Here is a 20,223-nt window from a genome sequence, read left to right as displayed (position 1 = left end):
CCCTTCCTCACACAATACCGACATAAATAGACTGTGATTACAAGCACACTTCATTCACCATACCTACATAATTAGAACTGTGACTACAAGCACACTTCCAACACACAATACCTACATAATTAGAACTGTGACTTACAAGCAACACTTCCTCACACCAATACCTACATAATTAGAGCTGATGGACTAAAAGCACACTTCATCAACACAATACCTACATAAATTAAACTGTGATTACAACACACTACATCACACAATACCTACATAATTAGAACTTGACTACAAGCACACTTCAGCACACACTTCCTACATAATTAGAACTGTGACTACCAGCACACGTCATCACACAATACCTACATAATTAGAACTGGATTACAAGCACACTTCATCACACAATACCTACAAAATTAGAACTGTGATACAAGCACACTTCATCACACAAACACACATAATATAAACTGTGACTACAAGACACATCAACACACAATACCTACATAATTAGAACAGTGATTACAAGCACACTTCATCACACAATACTTACATAATTAGAGCTGTGACAAAAAGCACAACTTCATCACACAATACCTAAAATAATTAGAACTGTGATTACAAGCACACTTCATCACACAATACCTACATAATTAGAACTGTGATTAAAGCACACATCATCACACAATACCTAAATAATTATAACTGTGATTACAAGCACACTTCATCACACATACCTACATAATAGCAGTCTGTGACATACAAGCACACTTCATCACCACATACCTACATAATTAGAAACTGTGACTACAAGCACACTTCATCCACACAATACCTACATAATTTTATTGACACAATTAGATTCAGTCAGATGATAAAATCACTGCAAGGACCAAATTAAACGAATTAAAACGGAAATAACGTAAAGTTTGTCGGAGATGGCACTACCACCATCGTCTCGACTATACAAGAATGAATAACATACCTATATAAAGTAAAATTCCATTCAGAATCATGAAAATTTAAAACAAAATCACTTAAAATTTAACTCCCGTACAAACACCCGAAATAGAAATAATTGCTGACATAATAATTTAACCATAAGAGGAAGTATAAAAGGCAACTTCAATGATCACTAACCTGCGTATCAGTATCGAGTCCCCAACAGAACACCTCAATACTCGAACAGGTCCTCCCCACTCACATTCACAACGTACTTAGAAACAGTAATCACAAGTGTTCCATGCTCGTACAACAGATCGAGAAATCTGCATAATGATGGTTGATCTGAATTAGTTTTGTTATCGAAGACCGTGATGTAGCTCTTCTTGAAATAACAACAAAAAAGCACACATTCCTCCCCATTGAAGAACGAATAAGTTTCAAGATTTGTCTTCTGGCGTATAATGTTATATGTACAGCCAAGCACCAACCATATCTGTCCCTGAATCTTCTTCAGCTTGACTCACATCAGCAAATTCTAAAACACGGCAACTGTCCTGGTGATGACTTAAGGTTTTAAAGTTAGTAGACCCAGTAAAATCAGGCTAGTGATAGGAGGATTTAGCAACGCATCCCCCAAAAAACCCCCTGGAACTTTGCTACCGTTATACGGTAAGAAAAGCTAACAACATTGATACTTTTAAAACGGCTTTAAAACCGATTTTTTCAATAATCAGAACATACCTAGTCGTAATTATATTTGTGTTCTTTTTTAGAAAGTTCCTAGGACCGGGCCTTCAGTTTTTAGATTTAATCCATGGGATTTTTTTAACTGTCATGAGTTGTGAGTATAGTTACACACTTACACGGAGTCCGGATAAGACTATACTGCCATTTGCCATGCCCTGGCTTGTTTTTATTTTTATTTTTATAAACCTGTAATACTTTGGCCGTACCACATGATTGCGGAGTTGGTAGCACATGCTTCGGCAATCTAACCTGTACCTCAGTGAACCGTGGGTGAAAGGCAGCTTGCTTGCAACTGTTTGGGTACAGGGTGGAAGAAGTGTGCGAGTTCCTTAATTTGGGTGCGACAATACTCATGGAAATCGACTGGGATCCGTCGGCCTGGTCTACTAACCTCGAGCAACTCATTAAAATGATTTGTGGGTAAATGACAGGGATGCAGCCTCAGTTTTGTTTGTTGTTTTGATCTACAAATAAAGAAGAGTTGTATAATGATGTTCAATGTAAATGAAATTCTTTTGAAATAAATTAAAGGTAACCATATGTGTCGAGATTATGAAATTTTTCTCATATATTTTATTCCATCTGATGTCTGATGAACCACCATGTCTGTCGTATAATATAGTTCTTTTAAGACGTTAGTGTTACTAATAAGCAGTTTAAAGGAAATTGAGAATTTTTTGTTGGAGACTTTCAAATTATTAAAGTATTATCTTTTGTTTGGACAGCGCTCAGACATTTAGTAGCTAGTACCATCCTTGGTTACTATTTGCTAATATTAGCGGGATATAATACTTTATTATTATTATTATTATTATTTGGTGGTAGTCCTGATGGGGTGACAGGCATATTGCGTCCTTTTTCGGGTTCCTGAAAAGCGTGTGACAGTTGCAAAGGAATTTGCCCAGTTTTCTTGCACATGGGCAGAATTCATGATAGCTACCGTATTCCTTGAGCAGCAAAAGACTCTTAAGGGTTTTCCGACAGTGAGAGTCACGCTGAGTGGTACATTGGACATTAGTGAGGCAAGTGTTCTTCATTTCATGATTTGTTCCTTCGAAAAATTTAATTGACGATGTCTGCAATTCTTCGCAGCTCGGCGAGGCCCAGTAGTTCATTTAACCATATTGTGCTTTCGCGCCGGGAGGCGAGCGCACGCCACTACAAGCAAAAAGCATTATATTGGATGCGCGGCGCGGCCGAGCAACGCATCACGCTACAATGCAATAAGCGCCATTAATTGGCACAAACTTTATTATATCTACCGATTTGGATAAATTTGGTTCTAACAGTTGTCTGAAAATGTAAATAAAATAAGTTCGCAGTGTAGGAATTTTTGTCATACGTTGTATTGTATGACCCGCCGCGCACGAGTGCGCGGCTCCCCCTGTATCGTCGAAACTATAGTGAAGCGGCAGCGGGGGTCACCACGTGATACAAGGAATTTTTGCTACAAATTTTGTACGCGCTTCACAGGGGGGCTGAAACCAGGTTTTCGATCAAATGCTGCCATTTGTAGTCGAACGTCGCCAACAGTTGCTCTCGTCCAATGAAATCGCTGCATTTTGCAAGTCAGTATGCATAATTGAATTACATATATTCATATGCGGAGCTTGGCTTACATAATGCAGCAATTTCATTGGACGAGAGCAACTTTTGGCGACGTTTGACTACACATGGCAGCGTTTGATCGAAAACCTGGTTTCAGCTCCCCCTGTGGCTTGTAAAATACATTTTTATACTCAGCTGCGCTTTCTATTACTGCTGATGAAACCATTATAAAGTATGATTAGTTGCATATAATATTGAGTTCAAAGAGTTCCCGAAACGAAAAAGCAAACATTTGATTTTTGTTTCGGCAACTGAATCGTCGATGGGCCGATAAATATTTGTTGTCGAGTAGTGTTGAATACTCATATCTACATGATTATATTGATTTAATTTAGGAATTGTGTATAATTATCTTTGACCAAGTTTAATTGTCAATGAGAATGCACCCTAGCACTTGGCGCGCGTGGTCAACCGACCCACTGAACAACTATAGAATTTTCAAGACCCTATTATTCTTTGGCCATATTGATATATTACGGCACGATTGATTCTGACATGGCTAAACGACAAATGTTAATTTATATAATTCTTGTAGCGCGATGCACTACTGGGTCGCGCCGCGCATCAAATAATTCTTCTCGCAACCACTGTGCCTCACCGAGCTGCGAAGGATTGACATCGTGAATCAAATATAATTCTTAAACTATGAGCTAGCACTTAAGTCTAAAAATACACTTTTTATATTACTCCTGATTTTTACATTTCACGTAAAACATTGTCGCCAAAGGTTGATCATGAACACTAACAGCTTAATTTTAGATAAATGACTTATGATTTTCTCAAAAGTTAACTCTAAAGTTGTGTATCATGTCCATTTCTACCTGTAAAATACAGTCTCGCGAGCTCCTCTGTGCGCGCCAGGGACTTCGTTACGTCATCGCCAAAATAATACAAACGCTATTTACACGCGTTAGAGAGCAGTTAGAGATTTAGGAATTACGATTCGTTGCTCAGTTTGCTATTTGTCACAATCTGTCAAAATATGAGGATAACTTTTTTTCGAGTTAACTGGTCCTTTAAGGGTCCTGGCTATGTCAACTACTCCAAGGTTGGTTTAACTGTGGTCTGGCTCTTTTGGAAATATTAGTCTCGTCGTGACTCACTGCGTGGTGTGTCTGATAATTTTTCGATTGTTCCTCATCTCACCAATTATTGGTCCTTGAACTCCTTGTCACATTTAAGTATTTTAAAGATGCTGTAATGAGATTAATTAAACAAGGCTATTGAGCATCCTGGACCTTGTCTGGAACTAAGGATGAGGAAGAAGGGCTGGAAACAGCATGCTGGCCAGGTGAGAAATACAGCACAACATGACGCGTAGTCATAGTGATGAAGAATCTACTAGTCACATATATATTCTATAGTTAATTCATGTTAATATGGTTCATACAGAATAAATGATTAATACTCAATCCTAGTTATTAAAGCTATTTTAACAGTTTCTAAACTGCTGCCAAGTCATCTCAATATCAGACCTCTCGATAAAAATAAAAATAAAAACCCACTACACCCTCCCCAGTACGTGTTCCTGCAATGTAGTGAGTTGTCTATATTTGAGTGGCATCCCTTCACCCTAACTACAGCTCCCGAAGAGGACTATCTCTCCGTGCATATCAGGAAATCGGGTGACTGGACAGGTAAGTTATTACAGGGATGTTTACCTGGTGTTAGTAGTAAATTGTATTGTTGTGTCAATTAATATGTCCTGTTCTCTCCAGTTTATCTTTTTAAGCTTTCGTTCAGTTTTTGGAGACATAGTTTGAAGAAAACTAAACATATTGTCTAACCCAACCATTTATACAGCTTCCCTACTGAAAGCTGTAGCCGGTCATTCTAAAGACAAGACTACCAAAGAGGGAAAGAGAGCAGAGCTTAACTTTAAGATAGCAGTTGATGGACCTTATGGGACACCATCGGACGTTAGTTGCACATTTTCTGTGCAAACTCGACTTGCTTTATATCCTATAATGAACTCATAGCCCAACCAGTCAACCAAAGAATAATTGATAAGAATGTATCAGCTATTATTCACGAGAAACCTGTGAGTTTCACCTTACATTCTATGATCTCAGGACATATTCAAGTACAAGACTACGGTTTCAATTGGAGCTGGAGTCGGAGTAACACCGTATGCATCCATATTAAAATCAGTGTGGTGAGTAAACAGTATAATTAGTATTTTAATTAGTATAATAAGTATCTAAATTAGTATAATTATTATAATTAGTATAATTAGTGTAATTAATGCAATTAGTATAATTAGTACAATAAGTATAACTATTATAATTAGTATGATCAGTATGATTATTATAATTAGCAAAATTAGTAAATTTAACATAATTAGCATGATAATCTAAATAGTATCTCGTTGAGATTATCAAATAGTAAATTACGTAATATTGTGGCCGATCTCTGCCAGAAATGATTTAAACAGAATATTTTCTCACTCTTTAATTTTTGCCCATAAGTTCATGTCGTGAGCCACTAGTTTTGGGTCTTATAGTGACATTTTGTCTAAACATGAGTTTAGAAGCACTTACAGTACCTTGTTCAATTATTTATTTATTTATTATATATATATAATACATATATATAAGTATATATGATGGGGGGAGGGGGGTGTCACGTCCGTCTATGTCCGCTTGTCTCATAGAATCCAAAAAGGACAGGACATAGGCGGACATAGGCGGACATAGGCGGACATAGACGGACATAGGCGGACATAGACGGACATATACGGACATTAGCGGACATTAATGGACACCTAAATTGCTAAATAAAATGTTCAATTTTTGCTGTTATATGGGGGGATCATGTTTTTTGTCCGGTACCCTATATTTTCAAAACGGACAAAAAATAGAGCGGACAAAACGGACAAAAATGGAAATAACATTTAGATGCTTCCTCCTCCTACTCTTCCTCCTCCTCCTCCTGGGTCTTCCTGATCTTCCTCAGTCCTCTTCCTCCTCCCCTCCTCAGTCCTCCTCCTACTCCTCCTCCTCGTCCTCAGTCCTCCTCATCAGTCCTCAACAGTCCTCCTCCTCCCCAGTCCTCCTCCTCCTCCTGAGTCCTCCTCCTGGGTCCTCCTCCTGGGTCCTCCTCCTCCTCTTCATCCTCCTCCTCTTCCTCCTCAGTCCTCCTCAGTCCTCCTCCTCATCCTTCTCCTCAGTCCTCCATCCTCCTCAGTCCTCCCCCAGTCCCCCTCCTCCTCCTCCTATTCAGTCCTCCTCCTCAGTCCTCCTCCTTCTCAGTCTTCCTCAGTCCTCCTCCTCCTCCTCCTGAGTCCTCCTCCTCCTCCTCTTCCCTCTCAGTCATCCTCCTCAGTCCTCCTCCTCAGTCCTCCTCCTCCTGGGTCCTCCTCCTCCTCTTCATCCTCCTCCTCTTCCTCCTCGGTCCTCAGTCCTCCTCCTGGGTCCTCCTCCTCATCCTTCTCATCAGTCCTCCTCCTCCTCAGTCCTCTCCCAGTCCCCCTCCTTCTCCTCCTCCTATTCAGTCCTCCTCCTCCTCCTCCTCCTCAGTTCTCCTCAGTCCTCCTCATTTCTCCTAAGTCCTCCTCCTGAGTCCTCCTCCTCCTCTTCCTCCTGAGTCCTCCTCCTGAGTCCTCCTCCTCCTCCCTCTCAGTCATCCTCCTCAGTCATCCTCCTCAGCCATCCTCCTCAGCCATCCTCCTCAGCCATCCTCCTCAGTACTCCTCAGTCCTCCTCCTTCTCAGTCATCGTCAGTCCTCCTCCTCAGTCCTCCTCAGTCCTCCTCCTCCTCCTGGGTCCTCCTCCTCCTCCTCCTCCTGGGTCCTCCTCCTCCTCCTCCTGGGTCTTCCTGATCCTCCCCAGTCCTCTTCCTCCTCCCCTCCTCAGTCCTCCTCCTACTCCTCCTCCTCGTCCTCAGTTCTCCTCATCAGTCCTCAACAGTCCTCCTCCTCCCCAGTCCTCCTCCTCCTCCTGGGGCCTTTTCCTGGGTCCTCCTCCTGGGTCCTCCTTCTCCTGGGTCCTCCTGGGTCCTCTTCCTCCTGGGTCCTCCTTCTCCTCCTCAGTCCTTCTCCTCTTCTTCCTCCTCCTCCTCCCTCTCAGTCATCCTCCTCAGCCATCCTCCTCAGTCCTCCTCCTTCTCAGTCCTCCTCAGTCCTCCTCCTGATTCCTCCTCCTCCTGAGTCATCCTCCTCAGTTCTCCTCCTCCTCCTCCTAGGTCCTCCTTCTAGGTCCTCCTCCTCCTCCTCCTCCTGGGTCTTCCTAATCCTCCTCCTCCCTCTCAGTCATCCTCCTCAGTCATCCTCCTCAGTCATCCTCCTCAGCCATCCTCCTCAGCCATCCTCCTCAGCCATCCTCCTCAGCCATCCTCCTCAGACCTCAGTACTCTTCAGTACTCTTCAGTCTTCCTCCTTCTCAGTCCTCCTGAGTCCTCCTCCTCCTGAGTCATCCTCCTCAGTCCTCCTCCTCCTCCTGGGTCCTCCTCCTGGGTCTTCCTGATCCCCCCAGTCCTCTTCCTCCTCCCCTCCTCAGTCCTCCTCCTACTCCTCCTCCTCGTCCTCAGTCCTCCTCATCAGTCCTCAACAGTCCTCCTCCTCCCCAGTCCTCCTCCTCCTCCTCCTCCTGGGGCCTTTTCCTGGGTCCCTATATAATTTGATATAATAAGTTAAAACTATTAATAGCTTTAGTGTGATTAATAAGTCGTTTGTTTTGTACAAAATTATAATACATAGAAGTTGCGAAAAATTCTCAAAACGTTTGTCCGCTAATGTCCACCAATGTCCGCTAATGTCCACCAATGTCCGTTCGAGTCCGCCAATGTCCGTCCGGGTCCGCTAATGTCCGTCCGAGTCCGCCAATGTCCGTCCGAGTCCGCCAATGTCCGTCCGTGTCCGCCAATGTCCGTCTGAGTCCGCCAATGTCCGTCCGTGTCCGCCAATGTCCCAAAAAACACGTCCGTTGTCTCATAGAATCCAAAAAGGACAGGACATAGGCGGACATAGACGGACGTGACACCCCCCCCCCCCCCCCCCCCCCTATGATGTATTATTTTATGGCCTTGCTGAAATGTTTTATTCGAAAGAGAGATGTGAGATTACACATTTAAATTTTGCACCTGTTTGAAACAAATCATAGTCATTACTAACGTAGTAATGTAAAACTGAAAAGCCAAAAGTAATACAACTATGAGCTATATGAGATCATTATGGAAAATATGAAATGGAATTGGGACGTATATTATATTACTAAATAAATAAAACTAAGGTACTATGTCATTTGAAATTGGTGTTCCATTTAAACATGATTCCTCGGTCAGAACGTTGAATAATTATCGATAAGGGGCGTCGTGTTAAGCCTGGCAAGCGATAAAAGGTGGAACTAATAATGATATCGTGTCATGAAGTTCATCAAAGTAGACGACTATAAAACATGGCTCATATCAAACAGAGCAATTGCTACGACAAAATTTACCGGACAAATGTAACCGTCGAGACAAGTTCTGGAACTGGTCCAAGTAGGTAATGTAAGATTCCATCAGTACAAGTAATGTAAGCAGTGTTCTGGGTTTTGCCAGCGCCTGCATTTAAAGCGATACGTAAATCAAGTGTATTTATAGCTCTTACGTAAAGCCATAACGTGACATTTTTTTACCAGTGCGCGTCGTAGTAGTTAGTCACGTGATACACGTCATCAAAACACGTGACAGTGCGTGAATGAAATTCTCTTGGAATATCAAAACAAAACAGATCTTGTTGAGCCAAATTAGCGGGGCGGGATTAGAGAAGCTGTGACGGGGTTTTTATTAAGCTGGAAAAAACTAACAGCGGGAGCTGGGATTATCAGAATCTATCCCGCCCGCCCGCCTTATTATTCTAACCAGGAGGGGTTTATAAATAATATGTATTTATCATTGAATAATGTTTATAAATGTTTATAAACATAAATATGTCTCACAGTGATGGAGTTATGTGTCTTTTTTAGGGTATTCATTACTTATCAATGCCATGAAGCTCGTTTCTGCAATCTGTATTCTGAAATGGTGATTTTATTGCCGAGTGACACATTATTTCTGGTATTGTACATGTAGTTTCTGGTGATCAGCACAGTTCATGTTCAAAATGCGAAAATAAATTTGATCACAGTCAAGTTCAACATAAGTTAGATAATAGCAATGTGTGTATTAAACAGCATGAGCAATTGAATTTTAGGAATTCAGCACAATAGAAGTTTTGCCGTATATCACGAAAAAGCACTTAAAAAAGGGGCATTTTTACTAACGTGAAGCTGATATCCTCTCTTTCTTCCTGCTGAACATTCAAGGCAAATAAGTTTGCTTTTCTAAGGTTGTTATATAGTAGGCCTGGATAAACTTCAACAGTTCAAAACTAATTACAACACTACAAATCTATTACATTTATTGAGTATTATGTAACGCGATGGAAATGTTTTAAGCGGGTAATTTCCTGTCCGAACCCAGGATACATGACATTAAGACTTTGTTGTAACTTTGTATGAATTTAGTATTACTATTAATATAAGCCTTATAATGTTAAAATTTATTGGATACTTATTGAGCAGTTTTTTTGAAAGATTTCGACGAAAAGAGTAATCCTCCGCTTCTTGTTGACCATAAAATGGTCAACAAAGGATTCACATTTTCTCTTTTCAGTTGAAAGGTTCGTTCCTGCTGAGCAAGGGTCTGAAACAAGTTGTTATAATATGATATAATAGCAATACATCAAACCTTTGTTAAATCTTTGAATAGATTTTGAATTTAATTTAATGTTAAATACGTACATATTTAAAAATAATATGTATTTAACATTGAATAATGTTTATAAATGTTTAAAAACACAAATATGTCTCACAGTGATGGAGTTATGTGTCTTTTTCAGGGTATTCATTACTTATCAATGCCATGAAGCTCGTTTCTGTAATCTGTATTCTGAAATGGTGATTTTAGGAATTCAGCACAATAGAAGTGTTGCAGTATAAGACGAAAAAAAAACTTTAAGTGGACATTTTTCTTACTAACCTTGAATTCTCATAAATTAATTGGAGCTGATATTCTCTCTCTTTCTTCCTGTTCATCTCTATTCTGTCGACATTCGTATAGACTTTATACAGCATCGTCTTCGTTCCTGGGGTTGTTAATTAATAACTTGAGATAGGAGTAGATTATCATTGAACCTTATTAAGATCTTCTGGTTTTTTTCATTTGAAATGGAAATCACCGGATTTGCGGTTAGTTTCTAATATTTGCTAGACTAATTATCAAGGGTTTATGTTGAAACATTGAGCTAGATTCTACGTACATCTCAGATCACGATTGTTTTAATTTAAACTTAATATATTTATGAAACAAAGTGTTTTACTATGTTATAATGACAATGCATTCTTTGTTAAATTTTTGAATTTAAATTGATTTTACATTTTATTTTGCTTTGTCAAATGCTGTTGTGTTGAGATCTCAGAGCAGGTTACCTCGATAACTTTTCTTGGGACTTATGGGTACTGGGTTTCTGCTGGTATACTTTTCCACCCGGAAAACTCAAACATACTTATTTAGATATCTAAGTTAGAGTGCAGTATCATCTGAGCTATTTGTCATAGCCCATCAACTGTAAGATTAAATTAAATTAGTTTTCTATAGTAATATAACCAACTCTCCCCATTACGACATTATTTTACCCCCTTTCGTCGGTTCTGATGATACTATCCTGGTTGTATGAAGAGTTTAGTTATCCTTTTGTAGTGATGCTATGGTCATTTAGTATATTCGCTTCTACAATACCTGTATTTATACACTCGGGTTCATTAAAATCGAAAATAAATTCCGTTCCTGAGGTGCAGGTCACCTCGCTGCTCCCTTTATTGAGAGCTCTGGATTCAACACAATTCACTTCCACCACGGTTCCTGGGACTACTGGGAACTGTGTTGTTGTTCTGATCGCAGTTATCCACTCAGCCTTCAGTCCCGTACAGCTCACTGTCGATATGTCATATTAAATCACGTTGAACTGATTAATTGGGTTGTGTGATACAATTATAAGGGTTATTTTGACGGTTTCTTATGTTCTCTTCCGCGATTTAGTTTTCCTGTCCCAACCCGAACCCTTTCAAGCAACCTCTAACATAACTATAATATCGTTTGCTCGGGGGTCCAAGTCTCAAATACTGTATACAGTATACCATTCTGTAGCGCAGTTAAATTAAATTTAAAACATAACAATAATATAAGATTTAAAGTTATCTTACCACAGGCAGTTTTGTTAGTGTTTGGTTTCCATCCAGCGTCACATGTCTCACAGCTTGTCATAGCATCATTCCGATATGTTCCTTCCCCACACGGCTCTGGAATTATAACGTTATATATGGCAAATCGTTGTGGAAGATAAGAAAATCGTTATTATATAAGTATACATCAGATGTGTTACAATTAAATTAGATTTAAAACAATATGTGAAAAATTCAATATCCACACAACCACGGTTTTTTGATAGAATTATTACCACCCAGACTCTTATGGTTCTTGTATTTTCGTACCACAAATTTGCCTTCTTGATTATAAGTCCTATCTGGCGCCTTATCCTTATCCCGTCTTAACCCTTATCCTATCTTTGCCCATCTATGTAGATATAATCATCTCAGCTCGATTCATGTTAACAATTCTTACCACATTTCGTTCTCCCTGAGTTTCGTTCCTGGCCAAGTTCACAAGTTGTACACAAGGCTGCTCCTTCTGAACTGATCGTATTATCAGGACATGATTCACATGTGTTCATCTCACTGTTCTTGTAGCTTCCAGCTGGACATGGCTCTGAAGAATTAGGAAATCTTTAAGCAGCAATTCGTTTGGACTACCTTATTAATATTAAGAAGTTATTGTGAGTACCAATGTCCTCGGTTTTCGATCTATAGCACAGTTAATTCAAATTTAAAACACAACAATAATATTAAATATAAGCTTTAAAGTTATCTTACCACAGGCTGTTTTGTCAGAGTTTGGTGTCAATCCAGCGTCACATGTCTCACAGCTTGTCATAGCATCATTCCGATATGTTTTTTCTCCACACGGCTCTACAATTATAACGTTACAACTGGCAAATCGTAGTAGAAGATAAGAAAATCGTTATTATTATATAAGTATTTAAGTACACTTCAGATGTGTTACAATTACATAAGATTTAAAACAATAGACTGAAAAATTAAATATCCACACAACCACGGTTTTATGATAGAGTTATTACCACCCAGACTCTTACGGTTCTTGTCAGTTCGTACCACAAATTTGCCTTCTTGATTCTAAGCCCTATCTGGCGCCTTATCCTTATCCCGTCTTAACCATCAGCCTATCTTTGCCCATCTATATATAGATATAATCATCTCAACTCGGTTCTTGTTAACAATTCTTACCACATTTTGTTCTCCCTGAGTTTCGTTCCTGGCCAAGTTCACAAGTTGTACACAAGGCTGCTCCTTCTGAACTGATCGTATTATCAGGACATGATTCACATGTGTTCATCTCAATGTTCTTGTAGCTTCCAGCTAGACATGGCTCTGAAGAATTAGGAAATCTTTAAGCAGCAATTCGTTTGAACTACCTTATTAATATTAAGAAATTATTGTGAGTACCAATATCCTCGGTTTTCATTCTATAGCACAGTTAATTCAAATTTAAAACATAACAATAATATTATAATATATAAAAAGCTTTAAAGTTTTCTTACCACAGGCTGTTTTGTCAGAGTTTGGTGTCAATCCAGCGTCACATGTCTCACAGCTTGTCATAGCATCATTCTGATATGTTCCTTCTCCACACGGATCTGGAATTAATAACTTTACAACTGACAAATCATAGTGGAAGATAAGAAAATCGTTATTATATAAGTATTTAAGTACAGTTCAGATGTGTTACAATAATATTAGATTTAAAACAATATGTGAAAAATTTAATATCCACATATTCCACGGTTTTTCGAGGAAATTATTGCCACCCAGACTCTTACGGTTCTTGTAATTTCGTACCACAAATTTAACTTCTTGGTTCTAAGCCCAATACTAATTCAAATTGTTATCAGTCATTAGGGTTAACGCTAAAAATTCGCCTCATCAACAAACTATGAAGCACAATGCACATATTGTGTAAACTCTGCAAAATAAATATCGAACCAAAAAAGTTTTGAGTTTGTTTGATAAAATACCTTACTGCTTATGTTCAAGATATTTTGTAAAAACATCCGTTTTCAATTAATAATTGTTTCAACCTTTAGTAGCTGAAAATTGCTTGTCTCCATGATGTCTACTACAAAATATGCAATATTTCTAAATTATAGTTAGCTATTTTGCGATCCGCTATCGCCAATATGATTATAACTCTGCCTTCAGTGAAAGAATGTGATTTTATCTCATTCGGAGAACAGTAATTGATAAAATTATGACCACTTTATTAAGTTATAAATAGTAATTGCTAACTATCCTATATCCCATATCCTATATTATATGTGTTTATGTTAAATAACTAAATAACACACTTGAAATTTAGACAGAAAACACGTAATCACGAATTAACGAGAGAATCAGCAAGTTGGCTTATTCATAAATTAAAGTTATTGTTTGTTAAACCAATGCTTGTTGTTATTAGTTACCTGGTTGTGGTCTGTAGTAATCAGATGCTGTGTCGTAGGACCAGAACTCTATCTTTGTCACGTCTCTGTTCCAGTGCGTGCTCCAACTACTGTCACTACACGTTGCTTGAGAGAGCAGTTTGTTGAGCACCTCCACCTCGTTACAGTGTATCACTAGTCTGACACCTGCAGTTCTGGTTAGAGTGATACGCCACACCTTGTCAGTAAGAGAGGGGGGAGTAACAGGGAGGTTAGTCAAGTCTTTGCACCATCTAAACTGGTATCGTGGAGTAGAGGTGAAGTGGAGTCTGACTCCTCCTACACTCTCCCCCGCAGCTGAGTAGAAGAACATTCTCACCTCATCGCCACTCCCCAGCACACTATTAGTTTTAATTTCTAAAGGTGTCGACTCAAGATCCCACTCTATTTTCACCGCACGTTCGACTGGTAACCAACCTGTTAATTGTATGTTTAACTCATGACTAATGAGCAACGATTAATGAATATCATGAATTTAAAGAAGAGGTGTTCTAGCAAAATTGTTAAGGAATTGTAAGAATGTCGCCCATAGTTTATTCTCAGAATTTAAGGGCCCGACCATACTATGACTGTTGTCACCATGACTGTTGTCACCATGACTGTTGTCATGGTGCGGTTAGATGTAATGACCATATAATGTACGTAGTGTGTTTATAGGGCGTGCCAAGGATACGTGACATCTCCTCAGGCACGTCGCGCTCGTCTTTTCAAAAGCCGTACCTAGCTAATAATCCGTGCCTGACGTGACTGCAGTAAGTAAGTACAGACAGATCCGTCTGAAAAATTCGATCTACTGACACAAGAAGCTTCCAAAGGATTTATTACGTTTTTAGGTTCAATTTAAGTTTCATTCGGCTGGCCAACTTTTCCACGTGGCCACTTTTTGCCACTTTTGCCAATATTTACCTCCTTTCTTGTTTGTCAAATATCTTCAGCTGTGAACATCGTAGAAGGTTATGAATTAATAGAGGGTGATTATCATATCGACGAGAAAAACTTTTGTCAGAAAAATGTTCATGTCAGACTGCAGACAATCAGATAATTGGATAGTTACTAATAGCTAATTACCAAAAATCATAAAAATGTTTATTGGCTCAAAATGATCGGAATTTCTTGAAACACGGCGAAAGGTAGTTTTCAGAAAAACTTCGAAAATTTTTCACATGGACATTTTTTTGAGACTTGAGAAAATTTCGAAAATTTAAAATTTTTTTCGCCAAAAGTTTTTTCGAACATAAGTTCTAATGAAAGCATTACACCATGGTTTGGTGGCCGAACTGCATCCGACCGAATTGGTCCCTACTGGGAACCGAATTGGTCCCCACTGGGAATCGAACCCCAGTCGTCAGTGTGGGAAGTAAATGTATTAAAACCACTAAACCACCCGGCCGACGTGACAGCACTCACTTTTTACTATTTTCATCCCAATTGTCATAGTACATAATATGTTTAGAGATCGAGCCTAAAATCATGACAAATAGCACAGTGTGTTGAGAGGCTGTGCCTGTACTCGTGACAACAGTCATATTATGGCTCTTACTTCCTTTTCCCATCAGGTAGTATACAAATTTGCGAAATTTGTGACTAAAATTATGGTATTACCAAAATGTTTGTAACCAAATTTATTGTGAACCAAATTTATTGTGAATCAAATTTATTGTGAACCAAATTTATTGTGAACCAAATTTATTGGCCTTAAGGTATACCTTTATGCGATACATCGCATAAATATCATTATGGTAAACTTTAAATCAGTATATTATGTAATCATTTGATTTAACCTGTTATCCGGTTTGCAGGAACCATGTAATTCAAATTTTTCCCGATTACTTCATTTCCCGATTACTTCGCTGCCTGTTAGGTGCCTTGCCGTCGCTCGATAGGCAACAGTATTCATGCGACCAGCTCTGTAAAACTTTTCTTACAACGACATATTACGCTATCTTTTATAATCCAATATTTTAGAACTTTACACCTTGTTGTATTTGCGGAAGATCAAAGCATACAGACTGTGACAATGCTAAAAACAGCAAACTGTTTTCCCTAGAGCGTTAATTGTATTGACGGAGGTCACTAGTATCAAGATCTTAGTTTAAGTTATATTCAAACAAAACACTTATGTAACAGTAGATGTATCTCCAATCCCTCGGATCTTGACAATATGATCTGGAGGTAAGAGGTAAGAGACGTTTTCTAATACAGATAATTTAACTACACAAGCCACAGTAATTAAGTCTATTATAATATGTAGGTTGAGACATCTAGAAAATGCCGTTTTGAATATAAGTTGTTAACTCAGAGTCAGACCCCTGTTTGTTTCAGCTGTTAGATTTAGCATGAAGCAAACAGAGGAGTGAATTATATGTGAAATATGTGAAAAATTTAATATCCACATATTCCACGGTTTTTCGAGGAAATTATTACCACCCAGACTCTTACGGTTCTTGTAATTTCGTACCACAAATTTAACTTCTTGGTTCTAAGCCCAATACTAATTCAAATTGTTATCAGTCATTAGGGTTAACGCTAAAAATTCGCCTCATCAACAAACTATGAAGCACAATGCACATATTGTGTAAACTCTGCAAAATAAATATCGAACCAAAAAAGTTTTGAGTTTGTTTGATAAAATACCTTACTGCTTATGTTCAAGATATTTTGTAAAAACATCCGTTTTCAATTAATAATTGTTTCAACCTTTAGTAGCTGAAAATTGCTTGTCTCCATGATGTCTACTACAAAATATGCAATATTTCTAAATTATAGTTAGCTATTTTGCGATCCGCTATCGCCAATATGATTATAACTCTGCCTTCAGTGAAAGAATGTGATTTTATCTCATTCGGAGAACAGTAATTGATAAAATTATGACCACTTTATTAAGTTATAAATAGTAATTGCTAACTATCCTATATCCCATATCCTATATTATATGTGTTTATGTTAAATAACTAAATAACACACTTGAAATTTAGACAGAAAACACGTAATCACGAATTAACGAGAGAATCAGCAAGTTGGCTTATTCATAAATTAAAGTTATTGTTTGTTAAACCAATGCTTGTTGTTATTAGTTACCTGGTTGTGGTCCGTAGTAATCAGATGCTGTGTCGGAGGAATCGAACTCTATCTTTGTCACGTCTCTGATCCAGATAGTGCTCCACTTACTGTCACTACACGTTGCTTGAGAGAGCAGTTTGTTGAGCACCTCCACCTCGTTACAGTGTATCACTACTCTGACACCTGTAGTTTTGGTTAGAGTGATACGCCAAACCTTTTCAGTAAGAGATGGGGGAGTAACAGGGAGGTTAGTCAAGTCTTTGCACCATCTAAACTGGTATCGTGGAGTAGAGGTGAAGTGGAGTCTGACTCCTCCTACACTCTCCCCCGCAGCTGAGTAGAAGAACATTCTCACCTCATCGTCACTCCCCAGCACACTATTAGTTTTAATTTCTAAAGGTGTCGACTCTAGATCCCACTCTATTTTCCTCCCACGTTTGACTGGTAACCAACCTGTTAATTGTATGTTTAACTCATGACTACTGAGCAACGATTAATGAATATCATGAATTTAAAGAAGAGGTGTTCTAGCAAAATTGTTAAGGAATTGTAAGAATGACGCCCATAGTTTATTCTCAGAATTTAAGGGCCCGACCATACTATGACTGTTGTCACCATGACTGTTGTCATGGTGCGGTCAGATGTAATGACCATATAATGTACGTAGTGTGTTTATAGGGCGTGCCAAGGATACGTGACAACTCCTCAGGCACGTCGCGCGTGGCTTTTCAAAAGCCGTACCTAGCTAATAATCCGTGCCTGACGTGACTGCAGGCACAGTCTATTCAGTACTCGTGCCAACTGTCATGGATAACGTGTCGTCACGATTACCAGGTAATAAGGTCTATATTTTGCGTAATATATATTGGCAGTGCAGAGTGCAAAGATAGTACTATAGTACAGACAGATCCGTCTGAAAAAATCGATCTACTGACACAAGAAGCTTCCAAAGGATTTATTACGTTTTTAGGTTCAATTTAAGTTTCATTCGGCTGGCCAACTTTTCCAAAATTTTCCACGTGGCCACTTTTTGCCACTTTTGCCAATATTTACCTCCTTTCTTGTTTGTCAAATATCTTCAGCTGTGAACATCGTAGAAGGTTATGAATTAATAGAGGGTGATTATCATATCGACGAGAAAAACTTTTGTCAGAAAAATGTTCATGTCAGACAATCAGATAATTGGATAGTTACTAATTAGCTAATTACCAAAATTCATAAAAATGTTTATTGGCTCAAAATGATCGGAATTTCTTAAAACACGGGAAAAGGTAGTTTTCAGAAAAACTTGGAAAATTTTTCACATGGACATTTTTTTGAGACTTGAGAAAATTTCGAAAATTTAAAATTTTTTTTCGCCAAAAGTTTTTTCGAACATAAGTTCTAATGAAAGCATTACACCATGGTTTGGTGGCCGAACTGCATCCGACCGAATTGGTCCCCACTGGGAACCGAATTGGTCCCCACTGGGAATCGAACCCCAGTCGTCAGTGTGGGAAGTAAATGTATTAAAACCACTAAACCACCCGGCCGACGTGACAGCTCACAGCACTCACTTTTTACTATTTTCATCCAAATTGTCATAGTGCATATGTTTAGACATCGAGCCTAAAATCATGACAAATAGCACAGTGTGTTGAGAGGCTGTGCCTGTACTCGTGACAACAGTCATATTATGGCTCTTACTTCCTTTTCCCATCAGGTAGTATACAAATTTGCGAAATTTATGACTAAAATTATGGTATTACCAAAATGTTTGTAACCAAATTTATTGTGAACCAAATTTATTGTGAATCAAATTTATTGTGAACCAAATTTATTGTGAACCAAATTTATTGGCCTTAAGGTATACCTTTATGCGATACATCGCATAAATATCATTATCACATTATGGTAAACTTTTAATCAGTATATTATGTAATCATTTGATTTAACCTGTTATCCGGTTTGCAGGAACCATGTAATTCAAATTTTTCCCGATTACTTCATTTCCCGATAACTTCACTGCCTGTTAGGTGCCTTGCCGTCGCTCGATAGGCAGCAGTATTCATGTTCTGTAAAATTTTTCTTACAACGACATATTATGCTATCTTTTATAATCCAATATTTTAGAACTTTACACCTTGTTGTATTTGCGGAAGATCAAAGCATACAGACTGTTACAATGCTAAAAACAGCAAACTGTTTTCCCTAGAGCGTTAATTGTATTGACGGAGGTCACTAGTATCAAGATCTTAGTTTTAAATTATATTTAAACAAAACACTTATTTAACAGTAGATGTATCTCTAATTAAGTCTATAATATGTAGGTTGAGACATCTAGAAAATGCCGTTTTGAGTATAAGTTGTTAACTCAGAGTCAGACCCCTGTTTGTTTCAGCTGTTAGATTTAGCATGAAGCAAACAGAGGAGTGAATTACCGAGAAGTAAACAATTAACAATTTGAACTTATTGTAGTGACACCAGATGGATTTTCAATGTTATCATTTAGGTCTTGATTCTTTTCTGTTTGATCCCTGTCACCCTGTGGTCAATTCAAAGATAATACTTTCAACACTTCTACTGGATAAACTTCACCTCATTGGACACACTACCTACAGCTCTTATCCCGAAGTACACTAAGTATCAGCCCGAAAGCAGCTCAAAAAGATTTCTACTGAGTTTGATTGATGTAGTAAACCTAAATTCGTTACAATTTGCAGGCCGTGAATGAATGGGAAAAACGAGCGATTGATTATATTCCCGGTATCATTTGGCATAAATTTGAAAACGGTAACTTAAATTGATCTACTTCCTTTGTGTCTGGAAAAAGGAGATACGGTCTATGGTCCAATCTACCCAATTTTTGGTTTTGGTAAAAAATATTTAATACTTTATTATCTCATTTCACCGGGTATAAGTGGCACTATTTCTATTTTCTATAACGATAAATTATTGATCTATTTTTGATCAATGATAAGTAAAGTAGCAGCTCATGTACGTCACGTAGCTTACCACAGAGAGATAGCGAGATGATTTGTAGGAATATTAACTTCGTTTCAAGATTCCGCATGTCTGCCATTCTACATTGCTAGAAAAATCGATGTTTAAACGAAATATCAACAACTGAAGATTGAGGAGAGTACATAATACAAGTTTACTAATTAACTCGCCAGCGTGCTATCACGTGACTTAAATGAATTTGTGGATTTGCAGCCGAATGAAACGGTTTTATAAAGTATAAACCCTAATCCTATCCAGTAACCATG

The 20,223-nt window shown here is 38.4% G+C and overlaps 2 protein-coding genes across 2 annotated transcripts in view; one reads left to right on the top strand and one right to left on the bottom strand.

The window, feature by feature from the left end:
• The window catches only part of LOC134812179 (uncharacterized), a 284,121-nt gene that overhangs the window by 216,384 nt on the left and 47,514 nt on the right, over window positions 1-20,223 (bottom strand). The window lies entirely within an intron of this gene.
• Window positions 4,519-20,223, top strand: part of LOC134812690 (cytochrome b-245 heavy chain-like) — a 28,357-nt gene continuing 12,652 nt past the window's right edge. Inside the window, exons 1-4 of the mRNA XM_063820196.1 lie at window positions 4,519-4,576; window positions 4,805-4,922; window positions 5,089-5,204; window positions 5,358-5,440. Of these exons, the coding sequence (XP_063676266.1) occupies window positions 4,541-4,576; window positions 4,805-4,922; window positions 5,089-5,204; window positions 5,358-5,440 (353 nt within the window). The 5' untranslated portion in view covers window positions 4,519-4,540. The remainder of the gene's footprint in view (window positions 4,577-4,804; window positions 4,923-5,088; window positions 5,205-5,357; window positions 5,441-20,223) is intronic.

Source organism: Bolinopsis microptera, chromosome 3 (genome assembly GCF_026151205.1).
Source record: "Bolinopsis microptera isolate Bmic1 chromosome 3, MBARI_Bmic_1.0, whole genome shotgun sequence".
Classification (NCBI taxonomy): Eukaryota; Metazoa; Ctenophora; class Tentaculata; order Lobata; family Bolinopsidae; genus Bolinopsis; species Bolinopsis microptera.
This window is presented reverse-complemented; position numbering and strand designations above follow the sequence as displayed.